Consider the following 23455-nt stretch of genomic DNA (forward strand, 5'->3'; position numbering starts at 1 on the left):
CATACAAATAACAATTAACTTACGACTCCACATAAGACCTTTCATGCAGTACAAAGAAGTTACAAAGACAAAATCAGTAGCAAGTAGTGGGTTTATTCTCTCTACATTAAAAAAAATCTGGTTAGAACTGAAAAGATATTTTAGTAAAGATATCTTGTTTCTTCAATTTTGCATGGACTTCTGCATATGTATTACAGTTTGATATGCAGAAGCAGAATGATTTTTACAAAAGTAAAGCAACATAGCTAGCATCCCTGTGACAGGAATATATTTGTATTCATAGAAATGAAAAGAAAAATGTTGAAATGTCATTCTCAGAGCAGTGTTTGGTATATTGAAATTAAAATATTAATAATATTTAAGGCTAGAAATTGATCCAATATTGAATACTCCTACAAAAGCTATGCCTTTGTCTTTTGGAAGATTTCAAACTTGTAAAGATTTTGGTATGCATTTTTAGTGAGCAATGGTACAGAATTCCATGCAATTTACCAGATAGAAAAGTGTATTTTGCTTATTACACATGCTTTAAGGCAATTACAATGCTGTAAATATTTAGTAATTTATCACTGGGGTAAGACAGCAATTAATTAAATCAACATGGCAAAAAATTCATTGACCAGTATTTGATTATTATTTGAAATAATTTTGAATATTCCATATTATGATAATCACTATATTATGACATGGAATTCACTCAGCATCAAATAGAGGATGACTTATTCATATAAGAGGTGAGTCTAAAAGCTTTGTGATAAAAACCTACATGGATTCTTTCTAAAATCAATGTAGAAAATAAAGTTCTTCAGTGCAAAAATCAGAACAGTTTAATTAGGGTACAACTCTGAACCATCCATAAAAGAAGCCTTTCAATTAGCTATAACAAAAGCTGAGGGAAACCTGGGAAACATAAGCACTGTCAGTATAAAATTGGAACTGTGGCTTCTGAATGGTTATTACACCCTAGAGTTCAAAACTTTAAATTAATTATCATTAGGTCTAAAGGAGAGAGAAGAAAAAAATCTCTAAGGTTATATCCAAATGGATTAAAGTAGAATGGAAAATAAATGGTTGCTCACACACCTTCTAGTCCTGAACTTCTACATAAGGACTAAGGAATGTATTTCTTATGATGTCCCAAGTGATTTACAGATTTATCATTATTCTCCTATATTCATACTACCACTGAACCCTGTGGCCACTGTCAGACTGTCCAAAACAGTGTTTAGCAGCTTCACAGTTTAAAGACAAGGAAGACAGGTAACATTAGTGTGGGAGGTTGAACATTAAAGGAATATATATATATCTATGCTAAATTACTCATCTACATCAGGCATTTTCTTGCTTTTTTATAGCTAAGAATAGTGGGTCTGCTAATTTTTCACTTTGGTTGACATTTTCCTACTACTCTGCACTTATCTGCATATAATCTTGCAAAATATTACCAGTTTCAACTGAAACTTTTTAATTCACAGAATAAATTCTTTGGGAAAGTCTTTGCCTAGTTTAACCAGCTTCTCCCGGGGGTAAGTTATATTATAAACTCCAGGAAAAGGTATTTTGAGGGGTATTAGTCCTGTGAAGATCTGGTACTCAAATGCTTTGACTTACACATATTTCTAAAAGGTGTCTTATCCAACTTACACAAATATACCTAAAATTGTACAGGTTGGAAAACTTGGAATGTTGCCATTTACACATGCTCTGTAGAAACGTTTGATCTTAACAGCTTTGGGTAGGTGTAAATGCTGGGTGAGGCAGCTTCAGCCAGCACAGAGTAACACTTTCTGCTAGTTTGGATGGCTGTGGACCATGAGGAGTCCAGGAGCAAATCCTGTTCATCTGTACATAGAGCATGAGCACTCTCCTCTGCATTCACTGAGGACTGAGGAACTGTGTACATTCAAAATGGGAGAAGACCTAAATGGGCATGAGAGAGTGAATTAGGACTAAAAAAAATAGCCCACCTGAGGGAGAGCAGTTGAAAATTGGAACTAGAAGTGCTATAGGTAATAACAATCACACAATGGTAGAAACTAGAAAGGGAAACCATGACTGGGTTAGAAAACACAGCAAGACAAGGGAAAAAACAAGAGTTGGGGAATAGGATGCGAGTAGAAAGAACTGAAGTGGTTAGTGTGCAAAATTAGCCGTGAAGGCATTGGGACATTGAGATTGGGAAGGGATCTGGAAAGGGCAAGTGGTGAGGCAGTGGTACAGGTCTCAGGAGCAGCTCTGCCACCAGAGGGAACTGGGGCAAGGCACGTATTGTGCCATGGCTGCAGGAATGCAGACACAGGAAGAACAGGAAGACGAATGAAGAAGCAAAAACTGGGACTAACAAAAATTGGTGGAAAAGTTAGGGTCTGACTGCACCAGAAGATTACATGTGGCAGAATTCTGGAGTGAGGGGAGTAGCTGGATAATGCCCTGGTGCATCCTGTCACTATGGAAAAGGCATAGGAGGTGTTTTGTATAAAGCCTACCTCATCAGTTGAAAAGTCTCCTGATAATTCAATAAATTACTTAATAAAGAAGGAATCAGCAGGTAATATAGTCAAGTGTCCAGAGAAGGAATGCCCATTTTTTATGTGCTATTTGCAAAGCTCTCAGCTTCTCAATTTGTAAAAAAATTATGGATCCCAGTACCAAGAGAGGGGTCTACAAGATTGAAGTTCACCTTATTCTCTACATCTGGCAGTGACAAATTACCAGTATGGCTCGAAAAACTTAATGTACTATTTAATCACACACTACTATAAGCCATTACTCTGGGGTCACTAAGGAAAAGATGATATTAATTTGAGTTTGATTGGTTTATGAACATGATTACTTGACATGGTCATCAGTAAAAACAGGAAACTGCCTCAGTAGCAGCTTGAAAAATTCACCATCTTCTGCTTTTAGTAAAATTATGCAGAGCTAACCTTTTCTGTTGGAAAATAACACACTCCTCAAGCACATGCAGTGATACAGTAGCATTTTGTCATTTTCCTTTTTTTATATGGGGGATGTATTTATCTTTCAGGATGATAAATAACAAGTTCAACAGATCCATGCACATTAAATTATGCCAAAGCATAAAAGTGGCAATGCTGCTTCGTATGACAAGAATTTAAGTAGATAAAATGTATGATAGCTCAAAGTATTTTCAGGACCTTTACATATTATTATTGGTATGTAAATAAGTGCTAAAATATGAAGAAGATAAGGCAATTTTCAGTGCTATAAAATTTATACAAACTAAATTATTTTTTTAGATATAAGGAAGAGGAGACAAGGTAATGCCTCACACATCAAACATATTACCATGACTTTTACATGCCCTAAGATACCTACACTGACATAGTAACTTTAATTTACTTGTTTAAAATATTTCAGCTTCCTGAAAAAAAAGCCGAAAACCACTTTACAAATTTCTCTTTAAGATTTCCTTCCAAAATACATTATTATTTTCTGTTATGTAAAAAAGAAATGTTCATTACTAAACAATAACATGAATCTCTGTCCCTTTCTACTGCCTTTCATCAGTCTGTTTTAATATCCTGGCCTATCTGGTTTTCATCTTGACTGTTCATCTTGCCACCAAATATCAGCAAAATCTGAGAAAGTATGCACAGACTCCAAAGTCATAACGTAGACTACACATAACACACAATCAGGAGCATGTACAAAATTATCAGAAAACAGAAAAAAATGGTTCTCTCATCTTAAGATGTCCTAGCACTTTAGAAGATACATAATTTTAAATTTCAGTTGTAATTGTGAAGTTAATGGCATCTCTTTGAATGTCATATTTCATGTAAAGATAGCTTAACTTTTGGGCTTCAAATATTCAGATATTGTCGTTGTAGGATTTTTTTTCCCTCTTTGTGGCTCTCATTGCAATGAGGATTGCTTTTAAAAGGTAATACAACTAATTTGCTAAAATCACTTAAGAATAAATAATTTAATATGTTTATATTATTTTTAAATGAATGCTATTTTATTGTACTTAAAATAAATGTTATTGTATATATCCTACGTATTATACTTCTCTTACAAAACATGTATGTGGATAACTACCCTTCAAATCACTTGATTTACTATAAGAAAAGCTGTAATGTTTTGTAAAGCAATTTTTCCATCTTTGCTAAATCACAACCTTAATTGTAAGTCAGCAAATGTTTCTAGGCATCTGTAACAAACATTCTGATGACACAGTTTTTCCTAGAGACCATATCTTCTTGCTCTAAATCACCTGTGTTGCAGCCCTACAAATTCAAAAGCAGATGAGCACCATCTAGTTGTTTCTATATCAAAGCTGCTGTCCTTTTCTTTAAAAGTATGTACTAGTTTTGATAGTATTCTTTTCATATACAATAAGATGTTAAATAATCATAATTGGTTTAGGTCTATTTAAGCATGAACTTCCTTTTTATTGTTTAATATTTATTGCTAGATGAATACAAGAAGATATCCTAATAAACCAAGAACTTAGCAGCTTTGTCTTGGCTCTATTGTGTGTGTTTGCAGGTAGGATTTGTGGCTAGACAGAGGACATCTCAGCATCATGTACCAGCAGGAATGATCTTGGGAATTCGTTTGCACTGTTCTCAGAGATGTGAGTGAGACCTACTAGTACAGTCAGTCTCTGTCAAAGTCCTTAGGAAAGGGGAAAGTAGCAGATCTATGAGATACAGCTTCCTAATGTGGGATACACAACCACGGCTCTTCAGTCTTTCCTAAAGAAAACACCTATCAGCCAGGTGGATTTTATTTTCTCTTTTTCAGCTGTAGAATGTTTTAGAGTGTTTGGGGAACACAATCAGGATTTTTAGACCAAATTTCAGCAGCATTCTCCTTGTTGAATATAGCAGAGATATTTCATGCAGACTGCAAGAAAGTGCAGAGTCAGGATCTTTGTTGTAATCAGCTCACCTGCAGACTAATACAGCAGACTATCCACTAAAATTTAAAATGGGTAATTTTATGTATGAATTCTTTAGTTTGTCAGCATGCTTCCATGCAATATATATACTAGCACCAGAAGAAAATAAGTATTTGGCAAAAACTTAATACCTAACGAGACCTATATAAGCCTGCCTATAAAAAAAGTCTGTCAGGAGATCTAAGAAGGTCATTGTATCATTTTTACCGTTTCCCAAATAAAAATTAACTTCATGCTTTAAAACCTCCTAAGGCTACATATTCAAAGGCACCCGGAGACCTACACTATATTCTAGACATTAATTTAATAAATCTAGAAAGACAGTCATACACACAGAAGACCTATCCTGAAATATGCCTATTTCTTTGCTTTTGGCTGTTGAAAAAAATCTCCAAGCTACAAACTAAACAAGTTCAATCATTGGACCAGGATGAATAAACTTACCTAGAGACAACAGAATACAAATAAATCAAAGTTCAAGAATTGTGTACAGGTCTATAGACTTAATGAGGGAGTTCCTATGGGACAGCAAGAAAAAAAAAAAAAAAACAAAGCACATTTATATATGTCTTCAGTGTTATGGTAGAGCTTGTAAAGAATCATTAATTTGCTGAAGAGAAAAGGAATAACAAGCTGGACAAATAATGATGTAACTCCTTACAGGTAGAAGTTTGTTTTAACCAGTTATAAAATTCACTTTTATTAGTTGGTAGGCTGAAAAACATATAGCTGCTAGAAATTCAATTTTTCAATTGAAAGAAATGTCAGAAGAAACTTTCCACGACTTTCCATGAGGTCAGACTTAACATGAAATGAGCTAAAGCATTCTAATATCGTAAAAGAACATTTAAAGTTAAAATCATCCAAATATACTTTCATGACCTAGTGCTAATGGCAGTGCTTCTTTGGCCTTGTTTCTTCAGGAACCAGTAAGCTAGAGAAATTTCAGAGACGGACAGAAAAAAATACTTTAAAACTGCGGATGGTACCTCTTTTTCTATTTGGATCCTGGAATTCTATTGAATTTTCATAATCTGGATCCTGAAAATTATTCTGATCTGTCAGATAAATACAATTTAAAATAAATAAACAAACAAAGACAAATATAGAAGAGCTGGTAATTTCACATTTTAAGAAGTTAAAATATCCAACACATTCTATACACCAATACTAGGACCATTATGCCAACCAACACCTACTCTGCTTCTTAAAGTATGGTAATCCTGAATTAGTTAAAAAAGCTAGAAAAATAAACAGAAGAAACACTTCAATATCTCTATTGGTCTGCTACTCCCACTGGAAGTGGAACAGTGTGTCAGAATATTAAAACAAAGTCACTGGCAAATTTCCAAGGTAACAGCTGTAGCATACCCAGCAAAGTCATAAATCATAACAAACAATGTCTGCAGGTATAGAGACCACCTAAATAAAACCAAAAATGGTTATGATTCTCTGTTTCTTGGGAAGATCTATAATCTTAGCCAATAATTAGCTAGATTCTTGATGATCAGCCTAGCCATGGTGCTCCAGATCACTACATGCTTTCTCCATCCATGAAGCAAATCCTTTGAACATCCATCTAATCATACAGAGTTGGGTGTGCTTGTACAAGCAATCACTTTCAGAGATATCTGTAAGATGCCAAAGGCCTTCCTATTGCTTTTTCAACTCACAAATTAGTTGATTCATTTTACTGTCCCAGATGCTCCTGCCTTTCATCAACCACACTAAACACATTGTGTCAGTATGGGGAAAAAAAAGCGATAATTTGTGAGACTGGAGAAAGTTGAGAAATAGTCTGAGCTCCAAGAGAGTTCTATCTAGAGAGAAGCAAAATCCAGCTTGGTAATATCCCATTTTATTCTATTCCCAGTCTTTATTCACAGTGAAAGTTTTGAATTGTCCTATGCATCTCCAGTGGCACGTTCAGTCCACATCTACTGCCAGCTTAAGGAATGAATATCAACCTTCTTGCAGACAAGACTACAGTATAGACATTCCAAGCACTCAGAAATACCACAGATATTTAAAAACATTCAGGCCCACTCTATGAGCAGCAGTTTCACACCATGGCAGCAGGGTTGTATTTGTTTTGAGGAGAAGATCTGTCACTCCAGATGAACTATGATAGAACAGAAGGACTCTAGAGCTATGTCTGAAGCTACATTTTTCCACCTGAGCTATGGGTGCACTTATCACAAGTCACTTTTTGTTCACATGACAGAGACTCCTGCAAGCTGCAGTCTCCTCTTGGATCCAGAGAAGCAGCCTGGGCAAGAAGAATGAATACTGCAGAACTGACCTCCTCACTCACACATTGTCCTCTTTGAATGTCCCAGTCAGCTGCTGGCCAAGAACCAAGGGGCAGGCATCTGCAGACTCTGGCATTTCTGCAGCTGTTGTTCCTGGTCCCAAATAGGCTGGTTTGGTTTTTCGGGGGTTTTTTTTACCATTTGTTTTTCAAGAGAGAAAAGGCAGGACAATGGCAAGGTCAAAAAAGCAGCAAGGCAGGTGTTATGATAGTCTGTCAAAGGAAAGTAACACAGCATTTTGGCAGTGGGGATTAGCCTTCTCTGTTAGGAACTAACACTAAAATTTTTAGTTGATTTCTGAGCTTGGGTGGGGGGTTTTTTATAGTCTGTACAAATCCCTGTTGACTTATTTACATATAGCTTACTGCTACAATATTTGTCTAAGGACAGATTCAATATAGACCTCAAGTATACATTGCAGTGAGCAGAGACTGACCTGTTTTCAGATGGAAGAAAGAGGTGGCATTGCTGGCAGGCAGGAAGCATCAAGGATATCATTGTTGGTGCCAGGCAATATTAGCACATGCAATTTAACACTTTTCATTTCCAGTACTAATGAAAGTCCTATTTTCTCTTCCTTGTATAATAGAAATTTAGGCCAGGCTACATGGAGCTCTGAACAACCTGGTCAAGTGAAAGATGTCCCTGCCTACAGCAGGGAGTTTGGAACTACATGATCTGTAAGTTCCCTTCCAATCCAAAACATTTCCTGATTCTATAAGAACTCACAGTCACTAAGTAGTGGCTTTGCTTTGTAAAAGCAGTTGACCAATTCAGTGAGAAAACTACATGGCTGATGATTCTCATTTTTTTTTCCCTAAATGATTCTCATTTTTCTTTCTTATGTTTATGAAGAAGTGTAGCAGCCAACAGTCATTGCCAAAGATCTGCTTCCTTCCTGACACTCTTACCTGGACTTTAGCCATGTTCCTTCCCTGTTACTCTCTCATTTTCCTGAAACGGTTTTGTTCACTGTGCTTCCTTTTGGTTTCAAATACTGTTAATGAGAGAGTAAAGCTCTTTATCTTAAAGAACATGTAAAAATCTATTATGCTTACTCCATGCTCCGGTCAAAATAGCAGAGTTGCACCATTTTATCACAATTAATTACAGCCTTCTGAAAAAATGAAACTTGAGTGGAAATGTTTCTGCTGTGTTTAACAGGACATAAGGGCACCAAGGAAAAAAACAATGAACAATTGGTAACTAATTAATTCTGATAGCATTCCTTTGCTTCAGGGTAGTAGGAAGGATTAGATCAGACAAAGAAAACAGATGCCTCTCCTGACATGTTGAAAATACATCATTGCAGGTTTCTCACATTAAAAAGTAAAAATTTTTACATGAGCTCCCCTATGCTACTTTGTTGGTACCTGCTCATATCCAAAAATGAAACCCTTTGGTCCTTATCTATGAATCACTTTGGTTACCCTTGAATTTAATAAATAATGTCTTTATCTCTGTTGATCTGATAGCCTTTCAGATCAGGAGAACAAGAGCAATGTTCCTATGATGTAAAATAAAACTATTGCAAAAATTGCTAGCTATTTTCCTTTCAGTTTCTAGGTGAGTTCTGAAACTCGAGTAATATTGAAAAGTGATGCAAGAATTGTTTTAAAATTAAGGAACTGCTTTCCCCACAGCATTTTAAGTTTGATCATGGTCCTGATTTTTTCTTTGTAACCAGAAGCATTGATCATCTTTGATTCAAGTAAAGATCATCTTCTGGCATGCTTCTTTCTTGTGATGTGATGGATACAGCCTGCTTTTCTAAAATCCAATGTGCTTGTTTACTAGCAGAAGTTTCTTTCTTTGTTCTTGCTCCACCCCAGCCCCTACCCCCTAAATATGTACATGTCTTGTGTTCAGCAGTCAAACATAACTTTAGCAGCAATATGTGCCATAGCCTATCTTCATCCTCAGGGTGTAGTGATACTGATGTTATGATCACAGACAGGTCTGGGACTTTGTCCCAGAGGCTAGTGTTCCTTTGTCTCACTGAGGCCAGATATGAATAAAGTCCCAAATTAATTTCTCATACAATATAAGGTCACAGTCTGGAAAAAACAAGGATCACCACTGAATAATGCAAAGTAGAGAGGCCATGCACAACATCACTTTCAAAAATGAGGCTGTAGCTGACAATATGCTGTCTTTCATAATGAAGCACATTTAAGTTTCTCATCCTGAAGAGTTCCTTCTGCACCCCGCTCTTTTCTCCCCTCCCCTTCCAATTTTTTCTCAAACAGATCACTAAAATGAAGTAACATTGTTCAAAGAAATAGGTCTTGGAGGAGAAAATGTTTCTTTTAACCTGGACACAGATTAGGCAGTGTGAACATCTAACAGCTTACTGCCACTAAGAGGAGACAGCAAATAACAAAGGTGTTACCATTGTGTGTATGAAAGGGATAATTTCTTTAGCCTGTTTCTTAAGCTAAGCCTGTTTCACCTTCAAAGATATTTTATCATGGATATACTGTATGAAAATTGCATGTCCAACTACTTAAGGTCTCTGCATTTAAAACAAGAGGAGAGAAATGTTATCCTTGGTGTAGTTGTAAAATTCAAAATGCTCTTGACATTTGTTACACCATAATTATGATGAATCTAATTTGTAGTAGACTTGTCAAACTGTTGGAAAGCATACATCATTCCAGTAATATTTTCTCTAGGCTTCTAATAAGACACCCACATTCTAGACCCAAACTGTTTCCCTTATAGAAAGGACAAAGACCTCCCTCAAAAAAGACACAGACCTCACTCATTCTATTGTTTCTCCCAAGCTTTGCTGCTCCTGAAGTTTCTTTCTGAAAGAATACCTTGTCTCTTCCTCAGCCCTAAGAAACATTAAAATGCTTTTTATAACCCAATATATTGCCAGTAAGAACTCCTTGTTCCAACTGGAAGGCAAAGCAGATGAATTCCACATCACAGAGTATATTCCTAGAGCATGAATACTTTTACAATCCTATTTGAGAGTCTATATAGTACTTTTTATTTGAGCAAGTCTAGTGATGCAACTTTTTTCCCAGAAATATATTCACTCCCTTATCGCCCGACACATTTTTGCTGCTATCTGCAAGTCCTACATGAGAGTGCCACGAGCTTTGCCCTGATGTTCTGCCACTTTTGAGAATTTTGGGTTTAGGCCTCATTTTTACAAATCCTTTAACAGTTTGAGATGTTCAACCCAAACCTCTCTACATGTCTTGTTTCAGAGGAAGGCAGATGCTATTTTCTAAGATTATAAGCAACTTATCAAGACAAAAGAAATTAACATAGGCCGTGAACAGGCAATGAATTTGTCATTCAACTGTAACAATCCCTGTACATACATTGCCTCTTGTGAATATTTTTCAAGAGTCAGTGAGAAAGGGTCATCAATCATTCACTTGTTTCAAGGTAACAGCGGAGTTTTTGGCAGCTATTAAATAATCTCCTATTCTACAAATTAACAGATTAATTCCATAGTGACTTCTCTATAGGTCCATACCTTAGCAACAAAAATGCTTTGTATTTGCCACTCTGAAAGATAGGCAAAATTATCAGAAGAAGTCTAGTCATGGGTCTGAAGCCCAGTGTTTTTATGCCTAGCCATATCTTCATGAGTCTCAGGCCTTAATTTCCAGACAACAAAAAACAATGTGAAAATTTCAACTAGATTAACAGAAATTAGTTTTGGAAATGTTATGCAGTGCTGCTGGGCTTCATGAAAGGATAGATTTCAAGTTTTTCAATAGGCATACAGAAATGTAACATACATGTGGCAAATTAACATAATGCAGCAAGAACAAGGTAATCTCCTAGTTCACATAATGTCTAGCTTTGTGTTACACTGTATCAGAACTACAGGAGGTGAAAGAAGGCAGAAATTTTAGTTAGATAACCACTTCAAAATGATCTCAGACTTTTTAAAACAATCTTTGATCTAAAACTTTGGGATGCCTTATAAAAGTCAAATAACAGTCCTGTTATCTGTCTCTGGGTTTCAGTATCTTTCAGTCTGAGGATCTCTTCAGCTTTTCCAGTAGATCTTTTTGTCACTTTAAATTTTCATATCCACTGGGGTATTGCATAACAAATACTGTTCGTATTCCAAATTCCTGCTAAGTGATCTATATATCTGTAGCTCACTCTTAAATGCAGAGCATCCTTTTATCTTGTTTTGCTATGTTTTGAACAGTCTGACAAATTTGCTGACTCTTCTAATAGAGTTCATTGTATTCTGATGATACAAATATATTTTATCTCTGCCTTGATGAAAGAGAAATTAGAATCCAACTTCAAACAACTGAAAAGCAAATGGGTGAATCTTTAGCACTCCCAAGTCTCCCACCTGCCATTTACCTTCTTTCTTAAAATTCATTCCTGAATTTTTTTCCATTTAACATTAGCTGGCCCATAATCATTACTAGCTTCACTAGAATTGTGTAAAAGATTAGTTTGGTCCCTCATGACCAAAAACAAATGATGAGCAATAAAAACAATCAAAATGGGTTGGCTCTACTTGAACACAAATGGACATTTATCTAACATTTGTCATTTGTTCCTTTGCTGCTTGACTACGATCTACTTTCACAAGTACTGAGAGTTACATTTTGTTCTGCTACACTTCATCCACCCACTTACTGTGATAACAGGTTAGCTAAGCAGAGCTGGAAGCATGCAAAACCTTTTTGCAGTTCTTAGTCTAGATGCTGTTTAAACACATTTGAAAAAGAGGAGGGAGATGGACAAACAGAATTAAAGCAAAGCAATTTTTAGGATCAATCATTTTATTAGAATGTACAACACAAAAAGGCATTAAATAATGAGAATTTCAGTTGACTCTATCAGTACCTTTTATAAATGCTGCACTAAAAACTAAATGCTTTGTAGCATTCTGGAAAACAGCATTCCTAGTAGTAAAATATTCACAGAATTCTAGAATACACCGAGTTGGAAGGGACCCATAAGGATCACTGTTTTGAACTCCCTGTCCCTCATAGGACTATATAAAATTAACCATATAACTAAGAACATCAACCAGGCTCTCCTTGAACTCTGTTAGGCTTAGTGTTGTGACCACTTCCCTCAGGAATTGGCTCCAGTAACCAACCACCTGCTCAGTGAAGACCCTTTTCCTAATTCCAGTCTGAACTTCCCTTGACACAGCTTCATTCTGTTTCCTTGTGACATAGCGCTGGACAGAAGCATTTCCCTCTCTGCTGCCTGCCTTGAGAAAGGTTTAGATTGCCATGAGGTCACCTCTCAGTTTTCTCTTCTCCAGGCTGAAAAAGTCAAGTCATCTCAGCTGCTTCTCCTAAGTCTTGTCCTCAAGAACTTTCAACATCATGGTCCCCTTCACCTGAAGACTCTCTAATACTTTGATGTCCTTCTTATATTGTGATACACAAAACTGCATACAAAAGTGTGGAGGCTACAGCAGTGAAGTGTAGAGAAGGAAAATCCCCTCCCTTGACTGGCTGGCAGTGCTGCTCCTGATGCACCCCGGGACACAGTTCTGGCTGCCAGGACACTGCTGACTCATATTCAATTTGCCATCATCAGTGTTGAAAACAAGCAAAAAAGGCATTAAACATCTCTGCTTTGTCTATGTCCCTGCTTAGGTGGTGACAGACCCCAACAGCAACAGACTAATATTACTTCTGATTCTCCTTTTGATATTAACATATTTTTAAAATCCCTTATTGTTGTCCTTCCCAACTCTAATCAAACTTTGGAAACAGGAATTTTATCCTTACAGTAATGACCAGCATCTCTGTACTCCTCCCATGTTGCCTGTCCTTGTCTTCTATGTCCATACATTTTCCTCCTCTTCCTAAGATCTAGAAGATCCCTGCTCAGCCAAGCCAGTCTTCTGTGCCACTTGACTTACGACATTTTGGAACTGCCTGCCTATCTGTCCTGAAAAATCTATAACTGTCCATTATAGAACCCTATCATAGGTTTCCCATCATTTTTTGTCTTATGCCAATGATGTCATAGATATGGGACAGAGCCAAAGCTTCTAGTTCTCGTTTTTTATTCCTCATGCTGTGCACATTTTTTATAAGGACATTTCAAATGTGCTCTATGTAATGAGCACATTGTGGACCTCACTAGCACATGATCCTTCAAAACTTGGCATGCCACCCCCACGCTTATCTCTAGGGAGCCTGGTTTTATCCCCTTCCCATTTTAATTCTAGTTTAAAGCTCATTCAGTGAGCTCTGCTAACTGCTATGCAAAGATCCTTTTCCCTTTTGAGACAGGTGTATCCCATCTGCTGCCAGCAGGCTCAGTGTCACGTAGACCAACCCGTGATCAAAAAACCCAAAATTCTGCCAGTGACATCAGGCTCACAGCTACGTACCAATTTGCTGGTTCTTCCAGTGTCTTCCCGCATCATTTCCTGCAACTGGAAGGATAGTGAAGACTACTTCTACTCCTGATCCCTTAACCTATTGTCCCAAGGCCCTGAAGTCTCTCCTGATTGCCCTCAGGCTCCTTGTTGCAACTTCATCATTGCCTATGGGAAAAATCAGTACCAGATAATAATGTGAGAATCATAGCAGAGTATGAAGTTTTCTCATCATATCTTTAACCCAGGTCCCAGGAAGGCAGGAGGCCTGTTCTTCAGGTTGCAGTTGGTTTTGTTCCAGGTGTTTTGTTTCACATTCAGAACACCACAGTCCTGGTCTACAGTACAAGGTGAAAAATGGCATGGACCAGTTCCACAATAGCTTACACTGGTCCAAGTCAAATGAGCTTCTGCTCCTTCTTCTATAATGTGTTCCTGTCCCTGCTTTGCACTGGCATTGCTGCTCAGAAGTCATGCACTGATTTAATTCAGGGAGGTGATCTAGCTGAAAATTCCTAGAATTAAAGGATAAATCCAGTTGGAATGGATTTTGGGAACTTGTCTAGTCAGGTACAACACTGCACTCAGACAATATTTGCTTGGGTCTTTGTGCACTGTGTTCTTGAACACTTCCAAGAACAGATATTCCACAACCCCTCTGGGAAACCTGCTCTATTTCTTAGCCCAGTTACCTCAATCTCTCCTCAAAGGACAAATGTTCCAGTCATCCTTATGGCCCTTCACTGAACTTATTGCAGTTTCTTCATGTTCTCCTCCTACAGAAAGAACCCAAACCACACTTCATTATTGCCGTAAGTCCTTCCTGTCCATGTGCAGGATTTTGGATATTTGTTGAATTTAACAAGGTTCCAATCATCCCATTCAGGTCACTCTGAATGACAGTCTTAAACTCAGCACTACAGATATTACTCCTTCAGTTGGAGTCACAAACTTTCTTACAGCATCAAGGCTCTCAAAACTTGAAACTTTAGAAACATAAAAATATGTATTCTCAGTCAGAGTTTATCAAACCCAGTAACCTGTCTCACATAGAGTTTCAACCTATTTATGGCTTCAGGATTTCCTGAACTAGGCATAACTGTGAAATACTTAGTAACCCACCTGAATTCTGTGACCACTTCTACCAGCCGCAATGCCAAGCTGCTAGGCGTTCTACAGTTTAAGTTCCTCTTGTGTTGAAAAAAACCATATTTTCTTTTTGTTATGAATATGACTTCTGCAGACTTCTTTGAATGCTTGTATTTTATTAGGAAAAGAGAGCAAACAGCCTCTCCCCAGTATCCCTCTGCAGGTCACTCATAAGTCTGTACACCCCTTTTTACACATCTGCCCTCACTTAGCTGTTTTCCAGACAATACTGAGGCCCCCTAACCCATATGGAATCTATCATGTACTTCTGCTCACACCAGTCCCCCTTCTCTGAGCCTGAACCTAACCATATCCTACTAAACTTGGGAGACAAGCTCTGCTGACAGGATGTAGGCAAACTATAGTTAAAAGTATAGTAATATTCCTCATTTTGCTGCCTATTCCCAAAGAGACAGTAACATAAAGCTCCTTTCCTGTGTATACTATGTCATCCTTTATACAAGTTAGAAATGCTAGTTGGCAAGTAAAGCACTTTAGATGCTTTCAAATGAGCTTTGATCATTCATGTCAGGGAGATATAAGTTCACACCATTGTTCTCTTTGCTGTGTCCACTGCTTCTGGATGAGTCAGCTGCAGCAAATGTGAGTCCTACTTCAGTTTACAGCCTTAACTCCAAATTTACCCTACCATCACTTTTCCTGAGACTCAGATAAGCTGTGGAGCTCACAGTAGGGGATGGATACCTCTAATTGCTATCACATGTTCAAGCAAGACCTGCCGGAACACACACAAGAGGACTGTGTTTTTAAACAGTATCTTTTGGGTGGATTTGCCAAATGAGAGTAGAATCATGAAGCATTGGAGATATTTATTATTAATGCTGTCTTCCATAGTCCAGAGCTGCATCTCCACAGAGATGTGTGAAAAGCAAGAAGCCTGTGTTCAGTAGTACAGTTCTACATTGCTTGGGAAAATCATAAACCTTCACAACAGAATTTTAGTACAGAGGTCAGATAAATTGGCTTTTTGACCCCTTCAGTCTTAGCCTGAACTGCAGGCAGTAAAAACTGCTCAGAGGGGAAATGCATAAGCCTTCCACGCCATCATGAACGACACAGACACCTGCTTATTAGCATGTTGTTGAGTCATACTCAATTACATGATGGGCTGTTATTTTGCAGCATGTTGCTGACTTTTTCTTCCACGATAGGCCTCTGGGGTCACAGTGCATAAAAGACAGTCTCGCTGGGTGAATTAAAACTTAACAAGGATAGATCTCTATCCCATTATCACTGTTTCACAAAAGCAAAATAAAGCTGGTGATGTGTCAGCACATTAGTTGTGGATATAAAAACAGTGATTTCTTAATTACAGGGTAGAAAAAAAAAATTAAACTGGTCACTGCCTCACTGAAAGTAAAAAGTATTAAATGCTTATTCATTTCCTGAAAAAGGTCTCATACTTCATGTCATAGTCTTAATCATGAACTTCACATTGGAAAATGAAAAAAATCATCTCATTGATGATAACATTCAACAGTTTTGTAAGACTACGTGATCCATAATGCTACACTTTCATTATGGCAGGAAATAAATGTCCCTCATAATTTTTTCCATGTTCCATGAAACACAAATAAGGACTGAGAGTAGCAGTAACACTGCTCACAATGGCTATTAAAAAGTTGCTTTTTCTGGCTTTGTTTTGTTTTTCTTTACTAATATCTATTACTTATGTAGACTATTGTCTACAAAACATATACTAAAATAAATAGGAAAAATATGAGATGGGAATTTCCTCATCTGTTTAGAATGAACTATTCTAAAACAGAGGTGGAAAGTTAAAACACGCCTCTTTAAGCATCAGCCAAAAGAGGAAAACAGCAGAACAAAAAAAGCCACTGTTTGCAATCTCAGGAGGCATTCTGCTTGAGGAGAAGCAAAGAGACTAGAATGCCTCTGAGGTTACTGAGGTGTGACTCCTCTATCTTGTCATCCTGGCTTAAAAGACATGTGTCTGCCAAGGAAGGCAGGAACCTTACTGGATCAGAAAATGTGACCCCCTTCCTTCTAAATTCTTATAACTTTGAAACTGCGGGGCTTTCGGGCAAAGATATGGGCAAAGGAATAACAGTTATTTTCTAGAATATATGTATTACATGACAAACAACAATAACAGCAGCAACACCAAACAGAACCAGAGACACAGTCCCAGCCTTCCCTCGGCCACAGCCTTTCCCCTTCGGTGCAGTTCCGCTCACAGCCGGCAGGGGCGCTGGTGGCTCCCGGTGGGCAGGGCAGGTGCAGCGATTCCCTCACGGCTGCAGGGGGCGCTGTGGCGCGAGCTGGGCGTGATGAATGGCGGGTGCAGCCAGGGGGAAGGGATGGGAAAGGGCTTCCTTTACTAACTGGAAACTAACAAACAAACAGTTACAATCCCAACGCTCATGAGCTGGAAATATTAGTTCATCACAGAATAGTTATGAGAAAAGGATCCCAGGGTGAAGTTTGTAAAGTGTATCTACCAGTCCAGTATTAATGGCACAGAACACGGCTGCCATGCAGTTTTGTATGCTACTTTAAAAATGAACATTCAAACTGAAACAGGCATAGACAAGAACTGTTAGGCTTACTGGGAAAACAAGTTTACCTTGTCAGAGGAGACAATGACAGTGGGCAATCAGAGCTGGTTTCTGGAGCTTCCCCCATGAAGGCAGCATCCAAGTTTGTACCTGCTCCAACCACTTCTTTCCACCTCTGCATCTGTAATGGTCAATTAGCATTGTCGAGATGATAATTACAGTTTTTATACAAGTGTTCAGGTCTTAAATACACAAACTGACGGACTGGAATTTACTACTTTAGAGGAAGCAGCTGTTTATCTGGGACATAATTCACAATTGGAACTTTAAGATTAAAAAAAAAAAAAAAAAAAAACAAACAAAAGTTTAAAGCTGTTGTTTGCACAAATTGGAAATTGGCTCATAAATCCACCAACCAAATAAGCAAACAAACACTACCCAATAATCAATATACAAAATCAGACTTTACTTAATAATAGCAAACCTCCTTATTTGTTCTAGGGATCTTTCATATGCTTAATGTCAAGTCCCAGGGAGTAATACATACTCCACCATCTGAACTCTATGTCTGAGAACTTGTCTCTGCGATGTAGCTTTACAACTGCCATCCCAAAGTCCACATCCAATTTATATCAATAAATTAAGGGCTGGCTGCAAAGGAATCTTTTGAATTGCCAAAGCAACAATTGAGAATACAGCTCTTTTTTGTATTTTACCTAAATCTGGAAAATGATTGCATTGATGGATTTTTTTTTTTTTTTAGTTTTTTAAGAATTTTTGGATGGCTAGGAAACAGCTGTTTATAGGGCTTTAACCTATTTTTTTAACTATTACTTCTTTTTGATTAGGAGGTCAACTGAAATACAACTTTTAGCTTTCACAGTTCCTTCTTTTCTCAATATAATTAACCTGTGAAACTCTTTCTTCCTAATACAGCATTCTATAACCTGTATGTCCTAGTAAGAACTGACTGTAGAGAAATCATGTCAATATAACAGTTAATGCTATATTCCTAGCTTTATAGACACCATGACATTACATATCATCAAGCCAAATAACAAGCCTATTTAGAGGACATTTACATTATGTTTATTTAATGTAAATAAGCCCCATTCATTGTCATTTTCAGATGTTCATTGTGGCATGAAAGCTAAAACACCTTGATGTGTTCAAACTGGCAAAATAGCAGCTGTAAAAATATAGTGTTGCATTCTGTAAGTACCAGAGGATGATAAATTCTGAGGAGTAACTGACAGCAAGACAATACTGGCACAAGAACAGACAACTGTTAACTACCAGGGGAATTCTGAAGTTTAGTCACCATCTGAAAATTAAGTCCTTAAATTAAGTTCTTAAATTAAATCCTAAAGTAACTCTAAGGTCAAAACTCCAGTCGTTTAAGACAAAACTGTAAATTTGTGGGACAGTCTCAGTATTCTATGGTATTCATTTCCATGATAAAAAAGGTGGGCATCCCAAACCCAGTGGTCTCATGAGTAGTCTAAGTCTGCTCTGATAATGAATTACATCTTCCTGCAATTACTACTTTTCATTGTCTCCACCAGTGTAGAACTGGAGCATACAGGTGTAATTGCACATTTCAGCACATTTGCCTTTAGCATCTATAAAACCTGCTACTGCCTTTCAGCTAAAGGCTCAAACACAGCTTGTGGGGTTTTTTTACTGAGGGCTTTCAATGCACGTTTAAATCTCCCCTACCTCCACTTCTGGACTTGCCTTCAAATCAATGTTCAGACACGCTGCATTAGACAAGACTCCCTTTTCCTTGAGGCACAGTTGAGAACCTTGGTAAAAATATTTTATTATTGCCTAGCAATGAACGGTGTAACATACTGACAGAAGTACAAAGGATAGGTAAATAAAAACAAACATATATATGTAGATTGACTGGTTACTTTATACACATAATGAATACATAAGTGAAAGGAGCACATTCAGCAGAGGAAGCACCCAAGAACTTATGCTCAACACTTGCCAGGGATCTACTGCCATACCAATGCCCTGGAAATGAAACAAACTGCATCAATGCCAAAATATTACATACTAGATTAACAGATCTCAAAAAGCATTAGTATAGCCAACTGCTCAGTAGACTCCTAGGAGTCAAGATCTGAGTCTCTCCATGAAAGTACAAATGTGCATAATGAACCACACCTAGACCTTTTTAGGTCAGTACAAAATGACTGGAAAAAAGAAAAGAAAAGAAAAATCTGAAGTGTTCCCTGTACCTTCTCAGAGTTCAGCATATACAGTTCAAGGCTCCACTAAGGGAAAGTTTGTTTTGTACATTTTTGATAGTCTTAAACTGGTTTTCATGAATTTGCTGGATTTGCTTCAGAAACCATGCGGTTTGCCAGCACTTTGAACACTTCCACAGGCTCATGAGGCACACTGTGGAAATACGTCTTCTGAGAAGACCCCATCTGGTAGTCTCTTTTGGTACTAACTAGCTGTTGTTGGGAGCATACCGATCCATGTTCACCTTCTGCAAACACTCATGATTCTAAGGACCTCTAGTAGCTCCCCCTTCCATTGTTTCTTTTCCAAGCAGACAAGTCCTTATCTGAATAGCTATTTCTCATATGGAAATCACTTAGTTGTCTCTGTTGTTTTTCCATGTCAGCTATATTATTTTTCAAATTATGAAATTAGCATTACATATTGAAGATTTCAGAACAGCACCAATTTGTACAACTATATAGTAACCCCTGAGCTCTGTGAGCTGCATAATAAAGCTATGCTGCATCATTTTCCTCTGTGCTCCTTCTCTCTCACAACAAATCTCCTTACACTCACTAATTCCCTTATTTTATTATACATTTTATCACTTTTCCTTGGGAAAAGCATGACTTTTTCTCTAACTTCCCTCTGGTATCACATTTGCTACACTCCAGCCTCCGAGCACCAAAGCCAGCTCCTGTTAGGGTTCCCTAACTACAGTTAATAGCAGAGTTGCTCTCAAGCAGTTTTACATGCTTTGGTAAATACTGTCTCATAGTGCTCTTTACTAACCCCTATTTTGCTGCCTTTTTCTGTTGTTTTCTCACTTCAGACACTGCAGTTAGAGCCACCAGAGAGTTGAGAGACCAGCAGTCCTCTGATGCTGGACTTTCCTACAAACTAAAATTCTTCAGGAATGCCTCTTTAGGACTCATTCTAGCGAGTGGTCACACAGAAAATTCACTCTGTGTTTGGATTTGTCAAAACTTCGTGGCATCACGGCCTCTATCAGCAGTAGTGTGTGCTGGCCACACTAGGACCAGGACCAGGACCAGTGATTGTCCCCCTGTACTGAGCGCTGGTGAGGTCACCAAGTGCTGTGGCCAGTTCTGGACCCCTCAGTTCAGAAAGAACGTTGAGGAGCTGGAGCAAGTCCATAGAAGGACAGCAGAGCTGGTGAAGGCTCTGGATCACAAGTCCTGTGAGGAGCAGTCGAGGAAGCTGGGGGTGTTTAGCCTGGAGGAGGCTCGGGAGGGACCTTATTGCTCTCTTGAACTACGTGAAAGGTAGCTGCAGCCACCTAAGGGTCGGTCTCGTGTCCCGGGAAATAGTGACAGGACGAGAGGACATAGTCTTAAGCTGTACCCGGGGCGGTTTAGGCTGGATTTTAGGAAGAATTTTTTAACCGGAAAGGTGATTAGATATTGGAATGGGCTGCCCAGAGGAGTGGTGGAGTCACTGTCCCTGGAAATGTTTACGGAAAGACTGGACGTAGCACTCAGTTTACAAAGTGGTGTTGGGTTATAGGTTGGACTCGATGATCTCAGAAATATTTTCCAACCTAATTAATTCTGTGACACCGTTTCCAGCAGCATTCGACTGTGCCAAGCCCTCCCCGGCGCCGGTAAGGGCCGGAGCTGGGCCGAGCACGCCCCCTTTCCGACCAGGGCCGCGGATCCGCCGCAGCCGCCCCGCGCCCCGCAGCGGCCCGGCCGCGGCAGGGCCGCCGCCCGCCCTGGTGCGCAGGCGCGGCGGGGCCGGGCCACGCGCGGAGGTGGGTTTGAACCGTGGCGGGCGCTGCGAGCTCCCGAGCTGTGCCGCCAATGGAGCCCGCGCTGAAAGGTACCGGCTCGGCCGCCGTGCGGTGGCTTCTCCCGGCACGGCCGAGAGAAGCCGGCGCGGGCTTCGCGCTGCCCCCGCCCCAGCCCCCTGCTTCCTTGCGGCCCTTGCTCCGGCGCTTCCCGGCAGGGCGGGTGACGGGCCGCTGTGGAGGCCCGGCCCGCGGTCGCGGGGTGTCAGGACTCCCCCGCGGCTGCTCTGACTCGCCGCGAACCCGCCCGATCCCGGCGGCGCGGCCTGGTGTTCGGCCCCGGGTGGAAGCGGGCTGTGCCCGGGCGCAGGCCCCGGCCCCGCTGCGTGGCCGGCGGGGCGGGCAGGGGCGGCCGCCTCCCTCCGCTCGTGTGCCACTGTAGGGTGCTTCCCGGTGGGGCACTGCCCACCGACCCCTCTCTTCTTCCTACTCCGGTCAGTCGTGGCTTTCTTCTGCATCTCAAAATTTCTGCCTCGCCAAGTTGCCCTCTCATGGCCATTTTCCTCTGCGATCACCGCCTTCTCTGAGAACATCTAAGGCTGACGTTTACAAGAACCGATCTCTACTCAGAGCTCTTCTAGTTCAAAAAAACGCCAAGCACTTCCTCATTTTCTTTTCCGTCAACTGTACGAAAACTGCAAAAAGCCTTGCCTTGGCTGGAAGATATTTGATTAGCTAAAATTGACTGATTATTGTAAAATACACCTTTGATCCTACTGCAAGTGAATGGAGTTTTGAAGAAGCATCCCTTTAAGTTTCTAATTAGGCCTTTACTGAAATGTTCTGGTCTGTTTTTCTCGGAGAATTTTAGCCATGAAAGATCTAAAATATTTGGTATAAGAGGAAGATACTGTCTTTTCAAATGCAAGTGCGTTGTTTTTCATGATTGAACTATCAAGGAAAAAAGCAACTCTGGCAGAATCTGCCCCAGTCTAGTTGTAGAATGAACACAGTTAAAAGCACATTGGAGTAGACTTGTCTTAAATTCCCATTTATATCTGAAGTCATAGTACTGATAATAAGATTTTTCCCAGTGCTTTGCATAAGGAAGTGCTTTGCTTCATATTTCTCTTGTATGTCAAAAATATTTCTAGTAATTGTAAAAATATTTTAATCTTTATAAAAGTACTATTGTTATGACTAATTGGAGCATTATTCTGGTTTTCATTTAGAAAGAAGACAGATGAGACTACATAATAATTAATCAGAAGGATATGCTTAATTATCCTAGTAGCTAAGATAAGTAATATTTGATAAGGATGACCCTTTTAAAATGAAACTCTCAGTTTTATTCATGAGTTCTTAGAGTTGTCTCACCTTTGCATGAAGTTGTTTTTGGTGAGCTGCCATTTCTCCAGTTTTTAGAATTTTCCTGATGTGTCATTTAATATGGGAAAGTGGCATGGCCAGTGGAACTGCAGGTCACTTTGGTGCCTGTCCTAGGTAAAATTAATGTAGGGATTGTTATGAGTTTCATTTGTTTATCCCTCCTTGTCAGTACTTTTATCTTTGGTTGTTGGTTGTTTGAAGATATTCTCAACCAAGGCTGACTTGATTCCTGGAAGAGTTTATTAATCAGCTTAATGAAGCAAGCGAATTAAATCTGAATATCTAAAGTTGCATATGGCAACTGATATGAAACTTTATTAGCCCCTGTTATATGTACTTAATTTTGGGTGTTTCAGTATGAAATGAAAATTGAAGTCAATTGGAAACTGTTAAGTAATATTTCTGCAAAATTTTCTGGGAGTTTGGGCAAGGAAGAATTCTATTCTGGTGATGACATTTTGTTCTGTAAGTTGTGTTATATCAACTGGTTTTCAAATTTTTAACTAATCTGAAGATTAAAAGTGATTAAATAATGATAAAGGTGACCAGTCATGTAAAGAAAATCTATTGCTTATTAAGCTGGTAGTGTGTTTTAAATAGATGAAGTAAAAAGTTAGCTAGTGTCAGACTTCTAAGTTATTTCCATTACAATTATTTACATTTACAATTATTACAATTTATAATTTAGGGGACAGAGATACACAAAAAAAAAATTCAGCTGCTAAAGTCTGACACTCAGTTTACTAAAAGGTGTATTTGCAGCTGAATGCAATATATATAAAATAAACTTTTATTAGA

General features: G+C 38.8%; 1 protein-coding gene across 2 annotated transcripts in view; it reads left to right on the forward strand.

Moving 5' to 3' along the window:
* Positions 1 to 21240: 21240 nt before the first annotated feature.
* Positions 21241 to 23455, forward strand: part of MCPH1 (microcephalin 1) — a 125433-nt gene continuing 123218 nt past the window's right edge. For both annotated transcript variants that reach the window (XM_068183623.1, XM_068183624.1), the window contains exon 1: positions 21241 to 21360. In XM_068183623.1, the coding sequence (XP_068039724.1) occupies positions 21342 to 21360 (19 nt within the window). In that variant the 5' untranslated portion in view covers positions 21241 to 21341. The remainder of the gene's footprint in view (positions 21361 to 23455) is intronic.

The sequence above is a fragment of the Anomalospiza imberbis genome, chromosome 3 (assembly GCF_031753505.1).
Source record: "Anomalospiza imberbis isolate Cuckoo-Finch-1a 21T00152 chromosome 3, ASM3175350v1, whole genome shotgun sequence".
In the NCBI taxonomy this organism is placed as follows: domain Eukaryota; kingdom Metazoa; phylum Chordata; class Aves; order Passeriformes; family Viduidae; genus Anomalospiza; species Anomalospiza imberbis.